Below are 20752 nucleotides of genomic sequence, written 5' to 3'. Positions count from 1 at the left end.
CATGTTTGGAACAACAACTGTTTCTTAAACATCTCAACATGAACAAATAAACTGTTCTACTATTACTATTTTACAGAAGACTGTCCTGCTAAAGGTTTCTTAAATCCCGGTTAAGGTTTTTAAGAACCTGTTGAAGGTCTCTGGGGTTCTGGTAAAAGTTTCTGGAGTCCCGTTGAAGGTCTCTGGGGTTCTGGTAAAAGTTTCTGGAGTCCTGTTGAAGGTTTCTGGGGTTCTGGTAAAGGTTTCTCAGGTCCTTCTAACGATTTCTTCCTCATTCTCCACATGGATGGAGTCTCCTCCTCCTTAGCTTGTTGTTCAGTGTTGTTATTTCACAGAAAGTTTATTCACTTCTACAAGCATTACATACATACAATGGAGACATTTAGACTTCACTGGAGTGATCTGGACTGAACTGGATCATACTTTCTTATTTCTTTGAGGTTTGGTATTTCTTGCTGTTTTCAGGTGTGAGCTGCTGCAACCAGACTGATTTGCAGCACCATCAACCACTGCAGATGGTACAAACAGGATTTCTTCTTGGTGGAATCTAACAGGCTTTACCTTTTATTACAACACTGATGAGATGTGTTAAGTTTTTGTTTATATTAAAATGTTTTTTAAAAGGATCTATGTCTATGCTGGGATGTAACTATATGCATGGTGGTGTTAGGCTCATGGTTAGGCTGTGGCTTGTGTTAAATGAAACAGTGACAGCCGTACAGGCAGATGCTGATCAGGAGCTACTGCGAGGCGACAGCATGTACCACCCAACACTCATGACCTCTCTGTGACGAATCCGTCATCCTCACATCAGTGTGTCTGCAGCTCCCGTGCAGCAGTGAAAGTTGATGTGTGTGCGTGCACGTGTGTACATGTGTGCCTGTGGGTCATTCTGGTTCACGCTCTGATCTGATTACCCTCCAGATGGCTGATGTGGAACAGAAGCCCAGATGATGAAGAGACTACAACTCTGCACTGAGAGAGGGACAGACATCGAGATCATTCAGGAAAAGGCAAACAGCTGGGATGCTTTCAGAACAGAGGGAAGGTTTTTATAAGGGTCTATAAGGGCATCCATCCCTTTTCTAAACCTGTTTTTGTCCCTTTCAGGCTCACTGAGCTGCCGGAGCTACCAGCCACTCATGGGCAAAGGCAGGATACACCTGGACAGGTCACCAGTCTGTCACAGGGCCTCAATCACACACCCATTCACACTCAACTATTACATCCAAGTTAGAGTCACCGGTTAACCTATGAAACATGTTTCTGGACGGTGGGAAGAAGCTGGAGTCAACCCACACATGCACGTGGAGAACATGCAAACTCCACACAGAAAGGTCCCCCGTCGGGACTTGAACCAGGGCCTTCTTAAATGGGATGCAAGAGTACTAACCACTGCACCACAGCTGTGCCTGAGTTTACACAAAACATTGATTTAATTTCATGTATGAGAATAAAATAATTCAGCAATAGTAAACAGATCATTTAAGGGTACCTACAAATATGTGAAACTGCACTATATATAGTCTATATATATATATATATATATACATATATACAATATAGGGCAGTATATAATGAGTAGTGAAGGAATTCAGACATAGCCATAGTCATTTTACTAGATCTGCTAAGCCGTATCTCATGTTTACTGACAAGACGACGTCACTCTTTACAAATCTCAGACAATGGTAGCAGACTAGTGTAGCATCACTATAAGTCTTTGGGCGGAGCTCACTCCCATAGACAGTAGGTACTTCCTGTCACTCATTCCAGTTCTCATATACAGTCAATATAAGGTTTTAATGGAGGAAACATCAACCACAAGATCAGGCTTTTTCCAGATGTTTGGTGATAATTTGGTGCAGAAGTTATTCAGATGAGACCATAGAGCTGAAACTGAAAGTCAAACCAGAGCTGATGGAGCAGAATCTCCACCATTTACCATCGAACACAATCAATAGAGCAAGACGTAAACCAAAGAAACCCAAAGAACTCAAGAAACTCCCACCAAGATCAGAACAATCAGCTCCAACTTCCTTCACATGGTTTTATTATAATAGATCTTTATCATATACATACAGTACAATATGCTCAAGACAAATTTTATGGCACATCCATTGTTGTACATTTTGCAGTCGCTGGTATTGCTGTGAGATTACAGTAAAGTGACTGACTTCATCTGTTACTCAGGTAGATACAAGTGTGTGTTTGTGTGTATGTGTGGGGGGGTAAAGTTGCTACAGGATAAACACATGCACTGTTAAATATTCCACTAGTATATCAGATACACAGACCAACACTTTGAAGGGGCGGTGTCACGTTCCATCAAAGACCCCTCGGTTGTCGTCTTGGAATTTGCTACAACAGTGGCTACTGTGATCCTGAATCCCTCCAGGATGAGCACGGTTCATGGGTTTAGTTATTTGTTTTTTTTAGAAAGGGGTCAAGTCGAATTGAAAGAGCTGCAATTGCATGTTTAACTGTTTCAGTGTGAACGTGTGAAGATCTTCAGGTGTTTTTTTTACCAAATCCAGTGGAGATGAAGAATAACGGTGAAGAAGGATCTAGCATTCAAGTCTCTACTGCAACACAACTTTACTGTTAATACAAGAGATCAGCTACCGCTAAGGTATTGACATATGTACAGCCTCTGCAGACGTGAGTGCATCGCCATCCTGCATGTTTGAAGTACAAAACCAAACAAACGTTGTGCGCCACCTTCCTGCTTCACCCTGTTTTTGTCCATGTTGGAATAAAAACAACCTAAAATTTACAAACAGGAAAGAAACAATGATTGTCTCAAAGATAAATTAAGATAAAAAATGCAATAAAAACAAAGACAAAAAAAAGATATGTAACAGAGTTCTTCAGCTTCCTCCTCTCTCAGCGGCGGTGGAGGCTGGTTGCTTTTCTACACCTCCTGTTGTGCAAATGTGTGTTTGTGAGCACCTGCGGCATCGGTCAGCATTTATGTTCTCCGGCCGCGGTTTGACGATGAGACGTTTGTGAGATGGTGCAGAACGGTGTGCCGGCCGGTGTGTGGAAGCTGGACCTCTAGATGACCTGGCAGCAGCTGTGTGGCGTGGGGGTGCAGAGCAGGCCCTCCTTGGGGCTCCGGTGAATGTTTACAGAGAGGCTCTTGTCGTTGGGAGGTATCTGCAGGCCGCGGTTCTTCACGTTTCTGTGGTTCTCTCTGGCCAGGTCCAGCTCTCGGAGCCGCAGGCTCCCCGAACAGGGCCCCTCCCCCAGAGGGTCCGCCAGTGGGTCTCCAAGAAGAGGCTGGTGGGTCAGGTTACCCCGGGGCGAAGGACCCCCTAGGAGGGAGACCTTGTCCAAGCTGCCAGTGGAGCCCCCCATGCACATCCTCCACATGGGACGGTCTTGGGGGTCCCCCACCACCCCGCTGGTGCCACCCCCGCTCCCTCCTCCTCCCCCTCCTCCTCCGCTGCCTGTGAGGTTCTGGAATTGGGAGCTCAAGCACAGGCTCATCAGCTTCAGACTCTCCACCAGACCGCTGGAGGCTTTGGTGCTGCTCCGGCCTTGGCCGGATCCTGATCCTGAAACTGATCCTGGACTGGCGCAGTTGAAGGGGCTGCCCTGTCCTGCTCCCCGCTCTTCCTTAGCTTGTTGCCTTCCCTCCCCCTCATGCACCTCCACCCTTAATGAGTCTAGTTTCAGGTGACCTTCTGTTTCCTCATCGCTGGTCTCTGAGCTGGGCGAGAAGGCCGCGACCGGAGCCGAGCCACCAACAGTTTCAGGTGATGAGGTCAGGGTCAAAGGTGAGGGAATCCGACAGTTCAGATTGAGACTAAGGCTGGGCTTTGGGGGGCCGAGTCCATGCAACTCCCTGCTCTGCTCCTCCTCTTCCTCCTTGTCCTCCTCGTGGATCTGGTTGAGGACTGGAGCGCTCATGCGAGACGTCATGCGACTGCTGGAAGAAGAGCCGGAGGACGATTTGAAGCGAAGCACAACTTGGGAAGGCAATGTACAGGGGGGCAAACATTTGTCTTGTCCTTCCTCCTCCTCATCCTCTTCAACGCTAAAGAGGCTGGGGCTTCGTGGTTTGACGGGGCCCACTGAACCCAGAGAGCCCAGCCGAAGCGGGTTGGAATGAGGCTTTGGCAGAGGTTTGAAACCGCGCTCCGTGTTCTGCCGAGCAGGAGCAGCTGGGCCTGAAGCTGGAGCGAGGCTCTCCTGCCGCTGGACCAGGTCCGGTAGAGCAGTTTTGGGTCTGGGACCTTTGTGAAGGCTCTCAGCACTGCGGGCAGGAGACTGGGGCCCCCCAGGGTGTGACATGGCCGGACCCCCTAACCCATCGCTGACGTCCTGGTGAACATCCACCCTGGTGGGCCAAGATTGTCTGTAAAAGATTGAAAACAATGTTCAGCTCCAGAACTGAGGAAGCATTTAATACAACAGAGAGTAACGAGTGTTCCACACTAGATCTGTTCTTCAGAAATAAAAACCTCTTTACAATCATGGAACTACGAATTAATGAAAGTGTATGTTCACAACATCAAGTAAATCTGTTCATTTTAGGATAAAGTAATGAAACAGCTCGTCATGTGACCATACAGTGTGGTAGAATGTTCTAATAATGCTCCCTTTGGGTTATAAGAATCATAATACATTTGGTATTTTGGTTTTAAATAATCAGTATTAACCCTTTAACTATCATAATAATACACTTCATGTTGTTGTGGCTTTTAAGTCATTCCTTTATAAAAAGCAGCTTTTAAATATTTGTAAAAATGAGAATATGACTTGTGTTTTCCTATGTCCTGAGACAGACTGGCAGCCTGTGCAGGGTGTACCCCACCTTCACCCAACAGTAGCCAGGACAGACCCTGTGACCCCCAAAGAGATATAACCGGTCCTCCAGACTGGACTATTAGACTAGGGCTAGATTAAAAAAAATGATTAAAAAATTTGAATCAATTTAGGCTTAATAGGTCAATAATCCATTCATAAAAATATAAATCGATTTAGCACATAAAGCTAAAGTTTGCTAGCTTGATGCTAACGTTAATGGAATTTCCCATAGGACGGCTAAAGCTAACACTCAGTCGACCTAATCATACAATACTGAATAAATGAACCTCTTTATTAACTCAGGTATACATCTTTCAAAGTCTTTTAAGGAAATATTTTTAAAGTAACCATTTGTGGTCTAAAACAGTGGTCCCCAACCACGATGGTGCCGGTCCGAGGATCAATTACCACCGGGCCGCAGAAGAACTAATAAATTACCCCCGAAATCTTTTATTTTGAAAATCAACGGGATTCTCTCAACTAAAAGCAGTCCGGCGATGTGTAACACGAGACATGTTGCATGTGGAACCTTTCTTTGCAAATGGATGGGATAAGGAACAGAAGAACAGACGGAAGGACAGGTGATTCCCACACCGTACCTGTTTGCATAACGATGTGACTTTCAGGAACGAATCTAATCTTTTGAACGGTCATAGAAATGCTCAAACAAGATCATCCATTCAGATGCTCATTTCAGAGAAGTTGTGAAAGCAACTCATGCAAATACTTCCATAGAAAAAAGGAGAGTTAGAAAGAAAGCGAGTGCTGGGGGAGGGGTTCCGTCGTAGTCATGAGTTTGAGTTCTTCTGTTTTGTAAAAAAGGTTTTTGTGTTAAAATGTTTTCTTGAAGCGTTTGCATGGACCTTCACAGGATTCTGATCTGTTTCTTACTGAGCAGGGACACTGCTAGGGATTTTGGGCCCCATGAAAACATTTTTACAGGGCCCTGACACAGAAGCAAACTGGCATTAGGGGCCTTTGTGGGCCCCCCCTCAGTCTGGGCCCCTAGAATCAGCCCCCTCCCCCTTTTCGGCACCCCTGCTATTGAGCATGAATAACTGATTCGTTGGTTACATTTTGTTCATGTATTGAAGTTTGTTTTAATGAGATGATCTTATAACAGTAAAATAAACTAGTTTTTAAGTCTGTGATAAAATCCTCATGGGTTGACCGGTCAGCAGCCACAAAAAAAAAAAAAAATATTTCTTCTTCTTCTGGAATAAGCTGTAATGCTATAGTGTGATCTCCACCTAGTGGTCAAACTGAAACGTCCTCCAGGAGAATCAGAACAATGTTTCCAATGTTAATGATCTGAACATTTTAGTTAGAACTTCTCCTTTAGAGAATCCATGTAACACTGATTAATATAAATACAAAACACTTGGCAGATTATGAATGTATTTCTAAACAAATGTGTATAATTGTCTAAACTCAAAATTGAAGTAAATTGAAGAATCGAAAGAATAATAATAAAAATAAAAAAAAAATCGGAATCGAATCGATTCAGGCTCTTGTGAATCGAATTGTTTCTGGATATAATAATCGATGCCCTGCCCCAGTACAGACCAGAGGGTCCTCCAGACTGGACCATAGACCGGAGGTCCTCCAGACTCCAGACTGGACCATAGACTGGAGGTGCCACAGTAGTGGCTAACTTCCCTGGATCACTGTTCGGCAGACTGAAGGTGTGGGCAGTTGGTTTGTTTGATCTTCTGTCTGAGCTGTGAGGGGTTTTGGGGTGCACGTGTACCTGAACTGGGCCTTGCTCGGGCTGGGTGACCGGGTCTGGCTGTGCTGCTCCTTCTCCTGCCTCTCCCTCAGCATCCTCTCTGCCAGCAGGAAGTACGTGGCTGTGATGTGGTTGTACTGGTTGGACTCCAGAGCCCTGAAACGATGCAAGCAGGAAGTTGTCACGAGCAGCAGAGGAAGTGCTTCAGCCTTCAGGAAGTGATGCTGCAGAGCTAAAGGCTCATACTCAGTGATGGCATCTCTGTCTGCAATGCCCCCCAGCACCATGCGCTGGATGATGGAGCTGTGCTCTTCCTCAGACAGGCTGCGATGGGACACCAGAGGCGTGGACAGCTTGGTGGCCGGGGACGGGTCCACCCCTTGAAGCCATTTGTGGCTCTCGATCTGCTCCAGAGTGGCTCGCTTCTTCGGGTCCCTCTGCAGCATGTGTCCGATAAGGCTGACGGGCAGAGGAGCAGAACCTTCATGTGAGCAGACTCCACGATGTTCACGTCGGGGAGAAACTTTCATTGGAAGCTGATGCTCACATTGAAAGTGTTTTCAGAGTTTGGAATATACAGAATGCAAATCCATAGATTCTCATAGGAGTGATTCATCCTTCAAATCTCTCTGATTGGTCCGTTTATAACTTAATAACTTGTAATACAGAAAAAATATTGTGAAAACAAAATGAGGATTATTAAAAACATGTTAGAATAGGAATCAGAGCAGGAATGGTGATCATGATAAATAGAATGACTGAATAATAACGGGTTGTTTCTCCAGAGAAGTCTTTGAGATTTTGGCTTCTTAGAGCTCATAGCTGCTTTTCGTAGGTATTTTTCACAAACACAATAAAGAAAATATATAAGGAAAAAGAGAAAGAAACTGATTCCCAAGAAAAATATTAAACTGACAGCAGCAAGAAATTCGTATTTTTTTGGGCTGCCTGGAGTGACTTTAGCCTGGATTTTTTTGTATATCGATTCAAAAACATGTTGATTAGTTTGTTGAAAAATGTTATTCCTGTTGTTTTTTTTTATAAAATTATAACTAAAACTGTCATTCTATATTGTAAAAAACTTTATTAAACATTTTTGGGGGTTTCTGAAGCAAAATGAATCCCATTTTTCTAGATTGAATTTTCTGTTTTTACATGATTTTATGTCTGGTGTGTGAATGCAACATGGAAAAAGACTAAATAAAGGCAGAGTCACATAGGAGAGGTCGTGATAGTTAAAATACCAAATAAGCAGCAGGTGGTCTTTTATATTGAAAATACCAAAATTCAAATATAGACAAAAACTTGAGTTTTAGGAGCTTAAAGGGTTAAAAAAATAAATGTTCTAAATGAATAATTTTGCGTGTGATTTCATATTATGATTGTTTGCAGATAATAAGTGGCTGGAAAATACTGTAACAAAAAAAGTGATTAATTGTGATTAATTTTGTCCAGATATGTGATTAATTAGTTAATTTTTAACAACGATTCCCAGCCCTAATTTTTACTCGTTTCTCAGATATCAAGGACACTCACCAATCAGATGCACTGATGTACGTGCAGGAAGTAATCAGATTACTAAGGAGAAGTCAGATGACTGGCACTTCTGATAAGCAGAGCAGGTTGTGCTGCTTTCAGGATCCCTCAAATAATCGGAGAACTCAGACAATGATCAGATTTTTGGTGTTTTACATCAAACCTTTAGGCATCATTTTCTATAACAGATTATTTCCTTCAAGAATAGTAATGTTAACTCTGACAGAGAAAGGAACATAATCTAAAACTATAATGTTGTTTTTTTCATTAGTAATCAGCTCTTCACTAAAGATAAATGAAACTTTCCCTCCTGATAATCAGCTAATGCAGGCTGGATTTCAGCTGCGTCCACATTCTCTTTAAAGCAGCCGTATTTATTGCTTTAGGGGGGAGTTTGCAGTAAATTCTGTTTAATTAATCGCAGATCCTAGTGACGATTTGTGGGCTTAAACAGAGAAAAGCTTGTCTTGAATCCAACATCCTCAGCTTTGAAACGAGCGTCCAGAGAGGAAGAGCTGCTTCCTAAAGGCATCATGGGTGAACATCATCTGATGGAGCCACTCTGGTTGGATGTACCCCCCCCCCATGCTATGACACATCCCCCAAACCCGAGCAGAGTTAAAAATAGAGGGAGCTTCTAAAGGGCGCAAAGATGCACTTAAGGCAGCAAACTGCAGCAGCGTAGCAGGCCACACCCCCTCCCCATGCTCGCTCCTCTTCACACATCTATGAACATAAAATATGCAGCACCTGCAGAGGACTCCGTCCATCTGTGTGCTGGCATTACTCACTCTCTGCAGGCCTGTGAAATGTGCGGGGGCACCGTGTATTTGCAGTCCATGATCATGGTGAGGGTCTCGCTGTCGTTGGCCTCCTGGAAGGGGGGCTGACCACACACCAGCATGAAGAGGATCACCCCCAGACTCCAGATATCTGCAGAAGATCGACAGCAGGATGTGCTTAGTGACCTGGATGTGCAAACAGGAAGTTCAGATGACACGTCTGAAGCAGCTTCACGGATCAGAGCTAGCTTCACACACACCCGTCAAACACGCCGCCTGCGGCTTGCTCGCGCACACACACGCCGTCTCAACAAAGTGGGTCAAGGCGTCCGGCCTCTGGAAGCTTTGTGCAAATGCTAATTTTCCGGAACAGTTCTCCTGGTGGGATCATTTCTACGTTTGCTCTGCGGCCAGCAGGATGCTCCACTGAAACACGCATGCTGACGGCAGGCCGACGGACGCCGCGAAGCATCCAGTCAGCCTCCTGCTGGTCAGCACACGTTCAGATTGATAATCAATGTGCAATTTACTTCATCTAAAGATGAGATCCTTTATTATTAACTTCATTCAGAAAGGGACGATGCTTATTAAAGAACATTAAAGGCTGATGTTAAAAAAAATCAAACGGTTTGAGAGACAGAAAGGACACATAAAACGATGAGATCATTGCTGGGTGAAGATGAACCTCCACAGGCTTTTTCCACCAGAGTCACTTAAGATGCAGTTTGATTAAGAGAACGCCGACAAACAAAGTGCGTTATTGCTGTAATTGATGCATAATTGATGTGATTGGTCTGATTGTTTTAATGCCAGCAGAATATTGATAGATTTTAAAAGTTGTGCTGTTAAGAGCAAACTTTGCTTTTAGAAGACATTTAGTGAAAAGAAAAGGTTAATAACAGCAAAGCCAAACCAGCAACACTTTCAGCTATTGACTGATTCATGGCCAAAAATGAGGAAAACCGAGAACTAAACTTCTTTGTTTGATTCCTTTAAGTTAAACTGTACGGCAAACTGTTCAAGAGAACCATTTCAGAGCCTTTTTTAAGCTATTTGATCAGATTGGAAGTTGCTTTTACTCATTTTGGCTCTACATTTTTCCAAGTTTTTAACAGTTAAGATGTTTTTGTCCAATGAAGAGTCAGGATCTAGTCCAAACTCGACAATAGAAAATAGTCACTTTTGGTTCCATTTAAAGATTAGACTGGCATTCATTATTGTGTTTTTGAAAACAAAAATGTCTATTTATGTTGTTAGAATAAGTGCTAGTTTACGAGCTTTTGAGAATTCCTTCAAATGGACCTGTCAGGAATGCTGGATGAAGGACCCAAAGACCAGGCGTGGTGACCGAAACTAAAAGCTTTTGATAAATTACCCAAATCATGAGAAATACCTAAGAAGACCAGTAATGGTGACAGAACAGAGCAGATGAACTGAAAACCAGACACATATACACATATACTCTAACTAAATGAAGACAGCTGAACGTAGACCGACTGACCGTAGAACAAGACAAAAGCATCAAACCCGAGCACAGAATCATGACAGTACCAACCTCTGCTAAGATAATATTCTCATTTTTTTCATGTTTTGTTCTAAAATGATTCATTTCCATTTATTACACCAGTTTTTTGTCACTGATCATAATTTACTACAATTACTTTTATAAAAACTCAAAAAATACAAACATTCACCATTTGCTTTTTTATCTTATTTTCCCTTTTTAAATGCTTGTGTGAAACTGTTTTTAGATATTTTTATAAGATTCTTAGTTGAGTAAAATGACTTGCAGCATGGATGATAATTTGTCTTCTTCCTTGTGATCTTCTTCACTAACGCTCTTTCCCTCATTGGAGGCTCCTGCAGCGTCGACTCGTTTATATCTGAAATCTAAGGACTGGAATCACAGTTTAACTCTTAATCGTTCCCTTTCTTCTTTCCTGAATAACGAGTTCAAATCCTTTCACAAACTATTGAAATAAAAAAACTAAAATTCATTGAAAATGAAAAGAATTTCTTAATTTATTAAGTTTATTGCACGACCTGCGATAATGCTCGTGTGAAGCTAAATGTGGCTGCTGAAGATGCTAGTGCTGATAGCTGAAAACACTGAAGCTGAAAGTTGAAGATGCTGAGCCTGAAAGCTTAAAAAAAACGGAAAAAAAACCTTAGTTATACACAGCTAGCATAATGCTAAAATATTAACTAAACCCCAAATTTGCCTTAAAAACTGGAAAAATGTCTAAATTAGCCATAAACAGCTAAGTTCCAAATTACCCCACAAACCTCAGTAGTTGCTGAACATTTTAATGTTTGAACCGTGTCTCTAGCCGAAAGTTCTGTATTTACAGAAGTTCATGAGTTTCAAAGTTTATGAGGGATTTCAGCAAATTCTTATTCATTTCTTATGGGATATATTTCTCAATATTTCAACAACTCTAAAGTTTCTAAAGATCAAAAATACAAGCAGTAACGTCCTGAACGTTTGATACAAAGAAATGACTGAAAGTGTGATCGAGTTTTTACGTGTCGAAAAACGTTCAGAAAGAAGCAGGAGAATCACTATAGTTTGAGTGCTGACTAAGCAATCACACAAGTCAACATGGAACTGAACCGTGAGCATCCTGGTCATACGGCGAGATTCTTTAACAGCTCCCCAACAGCGATTTAAACTCACAGGAACTGAGTTTTCTCAGAATTTGGATCAGCGTTCAGAAGGACGGGAGTCTTTGTCCAAACTATTTATTTGTTACCATAGTTATTTTGTATTTTTAACAGTTGTTTTTCTTTTTTTCAGGGGAATCCATGCAGACTAGGAGCTCACGTGGTTTTATGGGCTATTAGTTTGTTTCTTTAGCAAATCCTGTTGTCATTTTCATTGTTTTATTTTGAAAATGTGAATCCTTTTGCCTTGTTTTTTCATAACAATATTAAACATTATTGTTTTTTGCAGACTAACTGCAGCAAAATAACTGTTTTAGAGGCAGAAAAACTTCATCTAAACACATCTTTTCACATTAGAGCTTTTTTTTTAACCAGAACAAAATGAATTGGCTTTAAAGAAAAATCAAGTCAATAAATAATAAATCAACATTTTGTGTTGAAGATCAATTTGATTGAAATCCTCCTCCTGATTTTGCTCCATACTTATTTTACTTTACTGAATAATGATCTCTTTAGACAAAAAAAAATAGAATTTAGCATCTGACGTCTAATGAAATCTCCTTTTTAGTTTCTATTTTTACTCCTCATTTTATTTTGATGACGTCTCCAGGTTTCCAGGCGCCTTCGACTGAACCGCCGCGTTCATGAGGCTTCAGAGGAGCAGCGTTGGGTTCATCATAGCGAGGTTTTGTGGCTGGCGGAAAAGCTGCACAACGACCGAGAGCGGAGGGATGCTAAAAGGAGCTGCTGCTTCCTCTGAGGGGATGCAGCTGCAGGCTCAGCAGGAAAATGACTGTCCAGTTTATCTCCATAAATGACAACTTTCTCTGAACCCACTGGGTTGATTCACCGCCAAAGTAAAGGCATCGATCGGTGTGACTTCAGGGCTTTTTTGTGAGCCTTTGAGTCTCATAAACACGTGACCTTTTCCTGTAAGTGGTGGTGCTCGCTGCAGCTTCTGTTCTGCACATTCTGCAGAACAGAAGCTGCAGCAGGAGAATCTGCTGGTGCAGATCTGCTGCTTTCTGAGCATTTATCGGCTGATTGGGGAGAAAACACCTTTTTTCTGTACGGTACAGAGGAATAAAGCGTGGTCTTTAGTGTTCAGACGCCATTTCTGTGTTTTCCAGAGAAAAGTGGATCTGCACGCCGACACACGGGCGCTCTGCATGCAGCAGGCTGTGTGGCTTTAGTTTCAGGACAGATTACTGAAGAGGAGGAAATCTAAATTTAAAACATGAAAGAAGGAGAGAGAGCTCATAAACCATTATAATCCACACCCCCACTCTCCAAAGAGAGACTTCATTTAAGGATTTTATTTTTTTAAAAACGTTCCAATAACAATGAATAGTTGGTTCTTCAACATACATGAAATCCGGACTCACAGGAAGCTTTGGGTTTAGCACCAACATCATCACTGTTGGATTATTGAAAACACTCAAATTCCAAAACCAACAACAAAACGTCTCCAAAAACCACATCTGCAGCAAAGCTGCTTCTAAATGACAGCGTGCACGCCCCAGCATGACCTTTCACCCCCCCGATCCTGACAGGAGCTCTTTGGTTCTGTCAGACCCAAACAAGGATCACAGAAAAACCGCAGAGGACTCGCCTTAGCTCTGAGCTCCTTATGCTTCAGGTAAGACTAGAGAACAGGTAAAAAAAAAAACTGGGTCACAGTCAACGCAGCATTTCCTGTCTGGTTCTGGGCGGGGCGTGGCCAGAAAAAAATCCAGTGGAGCAACAGCCAGTTTTATTGAATTCAGACTGTCTGGTCATCACGGTGCTGACCTACTTGTCACTAGAAGCTGCATGTCAGAGGATTTTATTTATTATGGATCCTGAACGCATCTGAGAATGTCGCAGGCAGACGAGGATGTCGGCATGATGACAGGAGAAAGGGAGCAGACTATCTGCTGGTGGATAAACGAGCGATGAATAAGAGGAACTGGTTTCAACCTGGATTAGTGAGCAAAGACAGATAAGTGTGAAAAGGATTTTTGATACGGAGATTAATGATGCTAAAAGAGAACAGAAACGGAGCCTCAGAGATCGAGTTCACAAAAATACCTCATATTTCAGAAAAAAATTACTTTTTAGTGTTCCAAAGTTAATATTTAATCATTGATATGGATTTAGTTTACTCTGAAAGACTGAAGAAAATCGTGGCACGGCCCTTTAAATGTTTTTCATGAGGGACTTCTATCTGAGGAACTAGTTGCTTCAGTCCTTATTTTTGAAACACTGGAGCGAGTCAGGAGAGCTGTCACACCAAAGCCCGTCTCTGTGACCGACTGGACCTCCTGGTCCTGGTCGGGCTTCGGCCCCGTTCAGGTGAACCCCGCCCCACAGTCAGCGTAATTCTGGTCTCAGTCTTCATCCAGATGGATAATCCCGACAATCCAAGCCTCATCATCTCAGAAGCACTAACAATAACACAGGGATGCTGCGTGTGCACGCGCACATGCACACGGCAGATATGAAAGCTGCTTGGCACAGGGAGGCAGAGGATGCACAGATGGAACCGGTTAATGCAAATCCACTCAGTCAGAAAAACATTTCTCTCCAACACCCCCCCGATGCAGTAGCCTCTAAGAAGGCGAGGGGGGAGGCGGCTAATGCCTGTTTCCTGCTCCCGTTCCTCCCTCATGCACGCCTCTGTTCCTGTCAGATTCTTACTAATGCGAGTCTTCAGCGGTGATGACAGAAGACAGCCGACCGGTTCCACCGCATTCACACAAAGTAAAAGCAGAAGCGTTTGCTGTCAGCGTCCTCAGCCGCTCCTTCAATGAGCCGCAGGGCGTCTGCGACCACGCACGGGACTGAAGGGATGCTGAGAGCGGCACCGCACTCACCCACAGCCGGAGCGTCGTACTCGTCCCCCAGCAGGATTTCAGGGGCGGAGTAGGCCAGAGAACCGCAGGAGGTGTTCAGTGTCTTCCCGGGCTGAAAGCGGTTGCTGAAGCCAAAGTCGGTGAGCTTGACCACGCCCTGCTTCTCAAGGAACACCACGTTTTCCGGCTTGAGGTCCCGATGCACCACGTGCAGCCGGTGGCAGTAGGAGATGGCGTGCACGATCTGAGCAAAGTAACACTTGGCCACCTTGGAAAAAAGACACACACAGAAACATTAAAGGAGCATTTAGACTACGCTGTCTCTAGAAGGGAAGTGGACGGACAGAGGGGTAGAATCGCCTTCAGGGGGTGCTGGAGCCTAACCTGGATTCTGACGGGTGAAGGGAGGATACACCTGGACAGGTCAGCAGCCTGTCACAGGGCCAAATAAACTTTATTTACCCATTTACCCGGCAATGCCGACAGCAGTTGGCTAGCAACATAAGTTACATTTCTTGAGAAATGTCTACGATAATGCTAAAACTGTCTATATGAACTTAAGTCAGAGGTTTGGTAGAAAATATCTCACTCAGATTCTTGTCTGGAGGTCAGAAAATCCTCAACAAGCAACAGAAAATGATTGAAGTCACTCTCTCCCACTAGCTTACAGCCCCTCACACCCCAACCTAACATTAGCAGTGGAACAAAAACGGTGATCAGTATCATTTCTACGCAGTCGTCCAGTTCTGATCCAGATTCCAGCTCAGACCAGGAAAACAAAGACGTTCATGGATCTGTTAGTCTGCAGGTGGATGATCAGAATGGAGCAGAGAGCTGGCGGCCTCCCCAGTGGGTTTCTGTCACAAATATGATCTTTTTCTAAAGCTGTTGCTGGATGTTTGGATTTTTCTTTAAATGGATTTTTTTCAGTACAGTATATATAACCAGAAAGAAGAAAACAGAAGCAAATGTCAACTCAAACGTGATTTAAAGAAGAAGAGATGAGGAAATAGTTCATAACTTTACGCACATGCGTCTCATATGACGAACTCTTGAGCAACTGAACATCAGCAGAGTCTCTGAATACAAGTGCAGACCTGTTCAAATTCCAGAGTCAGAATGTTCTGAGCCCGAGAAGGGAGGAAAACAGCTCACCAAGATTTTCTCTGAGTCTGGGATACAAGTTAATTCCCTTTGTGGGTTTGACTGAGGAAATCCTGTACGTCTGTGTTTAGACACTCTAAATAAAACCAAACGATAGCGACCAAATATTTTAAAAACACAGTAACAAGTAGGGGTCAGGAGAAAAATCGGCTATTAAATGCATCAATTATGATTTATAAACTCTTCTGAATCGTTTTATGAATTTTAAGTAATTGATCATCAAAAATTAATATAATTTAAAGTAAAATTAACAATCAGAACTAAACACTGAGCGTTTTACACTCGTATATTTTGAAGAGCTCACAAACATGGGTGAGCTGGCAGATCACGCATACGACTGGACCAACTTCAGCTTTAGATAAAAGTCCTGCATTGTGTAAGTTCTAGATGAAATACGTGGGGAACATGACAAGTCTGCAAAATCACATCGTACAGTTCTATCTGAAACCGTTTGGGTGCTACTGGTGTGAACGTGGCCTTAACAAATTCTACTGTAAACACTTCCAGCAGTCAATAAAACACACTGAACATCCTAAAGACACTTCCACCACCATCAAAGAAGGCTAAGCATATAAGTCAGCCACAGCTTTTAAAGCCAAAGACTTGAGACTGCACTCTGTGGTGGAGAATGAGGGTCCATATGTGAGATACAACATCCCTTCTGCACCGACACGATGTGCTGAGACCAAAGCTGAAGTCATGGCAGCAGCTGTGAAAACCCACAGGACAGACGGCTTTAACGTGTGACGCTCAGACTTACATCCCCACAGAATCTAACAGTAACGGCTCATTTAGAAACCAAAGACTGACGGCTAAAATCTCATGTCCTCCAAACTCATAATGACTGAAGCTGCATTGAAAATCTTTCTTATTCAAATCGTTGTTTCCCGAATCATGATCGAGTCGTCGCGAGAGTCAAGATTCCCACCCCGAGTAATAAGTAGTGCTGTCAATCGATTAAAAAAATATCAGATTAATCCCACTTCTGGATTGTGGTTAATCACGATAAATCCCAGAAGTGTAATTTGTGAGCACAGTGAGATAATCAGATGTGTAAAGACGTTTATATCTGCAGTATAACTCCAAGAAAGCAAAGATGCTGACAAACAAAAACCAAACGGAGTTTCTGCACTTTAAACGGTCCGGCTGAATACTCAGATCTGATTGGCTGCTGGGTGTTGAAGCACACCTAAAAAAACAAGTTCCGGTCACATAGTCCAAATGTTCTGTATCACTGCGCAGGATTCTTTAAAACAAACTTTTTCTTCATCATCTGGACCAAACAAGCAGTAGGAGGTGAACTTTCTCTCTGAACTGAAGCTTTTTTACCCATCGTAATAATCAGCATTTATATCGCTGATCGTCACGCCCAGCGACGCCTTCTTGTGTTACCATGACAACGGGCCGCACCACCAAGTAAATAGTCCACTTTTAGTGATCTAAACTGAACAAAATAACCAGAATAAAATACTAAAAATCAATAGAATATTTATTTCTTCTTTAAGTGACCATTTATAGGCGGGTTGGTGTCCAATGAAGTGTACATTTTTAGACATGAACACACGCCACAGAAGCTTAACCATCAGAAGACAACAGCTGTTTCTGACATGTAATTTATCTGAGTAAATAAATATGAACGCGTTAATTCTGTTCAGATGAATCATGCGTGTTAACGTTGACAGTCCTAGTAATAAGACAAGGAACCTGTCATGATCTCAAAGAACTTCATTAGACCACAGAGCAGAAGGTCGTGTCTCCTGTGCAGCTCCTGTCTTTACTGCAAACCTTTGGAGAAAAAGTAATGTATTTCTAAAAATCCCATTGTCAAGAGAAAAGCTGCTGTCTACTCAACTAACAATCTGCTAAAAGACTGAAATGCTGAGAATATGAATCACCTCAAATCAGGGGTGTCAAACTCAATCACACAAGGGGCCAAAACCCACAACACACCTGAGGTCGTGGGACGAACAGAACAAACATTTATGGAACACTCTAAAACTACAGTTTAATACCGTAACTTATATATATAGCATTACATGCAATAGAGCTAGTGTGAATGCTGTAAGCTGAATTTGGCTGCTGAAGATGCTGAAATTGATAGCTAAAAACACTGAAGCTGAAAGCCAGCTAAAATATTAGCTAAATGCCACATTAGCCAAAAAAAAGCAAACAAACAAAAATACTTAGGTTAGCCAAAACAGTAAGCATGTAGCTGAAAAATGAGCTAAACTCCAAAATAGCCTAAAAAATCTTAGTAAATGTCAAAATAGTCCAAAAAGCTAGCAGAGTACCCATTTTTTTCAATTTTAAGCTATAACTTTTTAACATAATTATGAATAATAAAAAAGGAGGGAATATATAAATGATTAATATTAATTAATTGAAAAATAACTGAATAAATGATTAATATTTTTCAAAAATAAATTACAAATCTTTAATTAAAAAAAAGCAATAGATAGATCAACCCATTGATCCATACTGATGTAAATAAGCATCAAACCATCTTAATATAGCTAAATTATAAGTTATTTTGTTTCATAACTGGGAATAAATACAGGCATCAAGGGGTTTTGTAACTTTTGGTAAAAAGCTAATTTGTTTTGACAAACATTTGTCCCAATAATAACTTTGAAGGTTGGATTAAACTTGTTTAAAGGATCTTTGCGGTCCTGGAAGTTCTCCTTCACTGGAACCTTTCCAGAACCTTCTGGTTGCTTCTCATTCTGGGAGCTGTCGGTTTTCTTGTCTGCTCTTCCCCTGGTTGGGGTCTTCTGTGGAGGGGGAGCAGAACACCTCACCTCTTCGCTGAGGCCTCCCTCGTGCTTCATGATGCAGTCGTACATGTCGCCGCCGTCGCCCAGCTCCAGGATGAGGTAGAGCTTGGTGGCCGTGTCTATGACTTCGTAGAGACGCACAACGTTTGGGTGCTGCACCATCTTCATGCAGCGCACCTCCTGAAACAGGTGACCTCGAGCCACCGGGTCCAATTTGGTCTTATCGATGACTTTAACCGCAACCTGGAAGAGGTTTGAAGAGGAAAGTGAAAGCGTTTGAGGAATGCAGTTCAGTCAGGTCTCATTCTAAACTTTAGATGACAGCTGTGAGGATCAGCTTCCAAACTCTGGTCTTTCTGTCTCTCCACTTCACAAACTGAATCCTAGGAAGTAAAGAGACTCTTGTTTCAAGAAAAAAGGTCTGACTTTCTTTTTGGCTTTTTTTTAATAGCAAATTAATCTTAGTTTAAGAAAACATGTTGTAGTGACTAGAATTTTTTGGGAAAATAAGGATTCTTGGTGAGACATTTTTTTACCCTATTAACAGAGTCTGTCTTGCTTCTTTGAAGATTTGTTTTACCTGTGTCTTGGGAGTTTGGTTCGTACCTTTTCTCCAGTGAAGACATGTCGGGCCAGTTTGACCACCGCAAAGTGCCCACGACCCAGAGTCTTGTCCAGGTCGTACAAGCCGGCGATCTTTCCATCGTGATGGCGCTTGAGCCCCGCCATGTCTGCCAGCCCACTGGGGAGGGGCGTGTCTTCGCCTGCTGCTCCCGGGTCTGTCAGTTCTTCATTTCCTGCAGGGTCTCGTTTAGCGCCTCACTTCTTAAGGAACCCTGAAGGTTCTGGTTGGTTGCTCAGACGTTGAGATCGGATGGATCTGAGTCTGAGAGAGAAAGAAGAGATGCATGAAATGCTGCTCCTCACACGATTTATTGGTTTATTTCTACCATTAATTGTAGACGGTACAACACAAATCACAAAGATATATATATATATATGTATCAAATCATTTCAGAGAGGAACAAATGCATTGATTTAAGAAAAGATGGTGAATGTAAGAAGAAAATAAAAGTGTAAGTAGAGATTTTTTGCAGTAATGCACAGTTAGGATACAATAGATTAATTGTGTGATTGCTTAGAAAGCAATCACACTAGTGATTCTCCTGCTCCTTTCCATACATTTTTTAGCACGTAAAAACTCAATCACCAGTGATTTCAGCAATCTTGGTATCAAAACCTTCAGCTTATTCATGACATTACCGTTTGTATTTTTGGTATTTATAAACTTAATAGAGGGCTGCACGGTGGCGCAGTGGTTAGCGCTCTTGCCTCACAGCGAGAAGGCCCCGGTTCGACTCCCGGCTGGGACCTTTCTGTGTGGAGTTTGCATGTTCTCCCCGTGCATGCGTGGGTTTTCACCGGGGACTCCGGCTTCCTCCCACCATCCAAAAACATGCTTCATAGGTTAATTGAAGACTCTAAATTGCCCCTAGGTGTGAATGTGAGAGTGAATGTGTGTGATTGAGGCCCTGAGACAGACTGGCGACCTGTCCAGGGTGAACCCCGCCTTCACCCATCAGCAGCCAGGATAGGCTCCGGCACCCCGCGACCCCGAAAGGGAAGAAACGGTAAGGAAAATGAATGAATGAATGAATGAATAAACTTAATAGTTTTTGAAATATTTGGCAAAATATGCCCCATAGGAGGTAAAAGAGAAAGTCTTCAAATGTCAAAATTTTATGTAGATTAGCAGCAAGTCTTTAAATATATTCATGGGTTATGTTTAAATCTTCATAGTAGTTTTTAGAAAAAATCTGGAGTATAGCTTAAATTTTAGCAACATGCTAACGCTTTTGGCTAACTTGTCATCTGTTGAGGTTTTTTAGGCTAATTTAGAGTTTAGCTTCTATTTTAGCAACATGCTAACGTTTTTGAATAATTTAGTTTACTGATGAATTTTAGGCAGTTTTGGAGTTTAGCTAATATTTAAGGAATGTGCTAGCTCTTTGGCTAATTTGTTATCTACTGAGGTTTTTATAGGCTAATTTATAGCTAATATTTTACCAACATGCTAACATTTTTGACTAATTTGTTATCTACTGGGGTTCTAGGCTAATTTAGAGTTTAGCTTTTATTTTAGTAACAGGCTAATGTTTTTGACTAATTTAGTTTAATGAGGATTTTTAGGCAGTTCTGCAGTTTAGCTAATATTTAAGCAATGTGCTAGCGGCTGTGGCGCATCGGGGCAGCCGTGGTGCAGCCGTGGAGCAGTGGTAGAGCGGTCGACTCCTGATCGGAGGATTGCGGCCCCGATTCCCACCTTGTCCACCATTTGTCGAAGTGTCCTTGGGCAAGACACTGAACCCCGAATTGCCTCTGGTGGGAGGGTGGTGCCAGTGTTCTGCAGCAGAGCCACCACCAGTGTGTGAATGTGTGTGTGAATGGGTGAATGGG

At 42.5% G+C, this 20752-nt stretch overlaps 1 protein-coding gene across 1 annotated transcript in view; it reads right to left on the bottom strand.

The window, feature by feature from the left end:
* Window positions 1–2013: 2013 nt before the first annotated feature.
* LOC112136314 (SNF-related serine/threonine-protein kinase) overlaps window positions 2014–20752 on the bottom strand; it is a 24034-nt gene continuing 5295 nt past the window's right edge. The window contains exons 3-9 of the mRNA XM_024257932.2: window positions 18902–19181; window positions 18320–18538; window positions 14379–14625; window positions 8869–9010; window positions 6788–7000; window positions 6563–6697; window positions 2014–4360 (exon numbers count right to left, since the gene is read on the bottom strand). Of these exons, the coding sequence (XP_024113700.1) occupies window positions 3055–4360; window positions 6563–6697; window positions 6788–7000; window positions 8869–9010; window positions 14379–14625; window positions 18320–18538; window positions 18902–19024 (2385 nt within the window). The 5' untranslated portion in view covers window positions 19025–19181 and the 3' untranslated portion in view covers window positions 2014–3054. The remainder of the gene's footprint in view (window positions 4361–6562; window positions 6698–6787; window positions 7001–8868; window positions 9011–14378; window positions 14626–18319; window positions 18539–18901; window positions 19182–20752) is intronic.

This window comes from Oryzias melastigma, linkage group LG11 (genome assembly GCF_002922805.2).
Source record: "Oryzias melastigma strain HK-1 linkage group LG11, ASM292280v2, whole genome shotgun sequence".
In the NCBI taxonomy this organism is placed as follows: Eukaryota; Metazoa; Chordata; class Actinopteri; order Beloniformes; family Adrianichthyidae; genus Oryzias; species Oryzias melastigma.
This window is presented reverse-complemented; position numbering and strand designations above follow the sequence as displayed.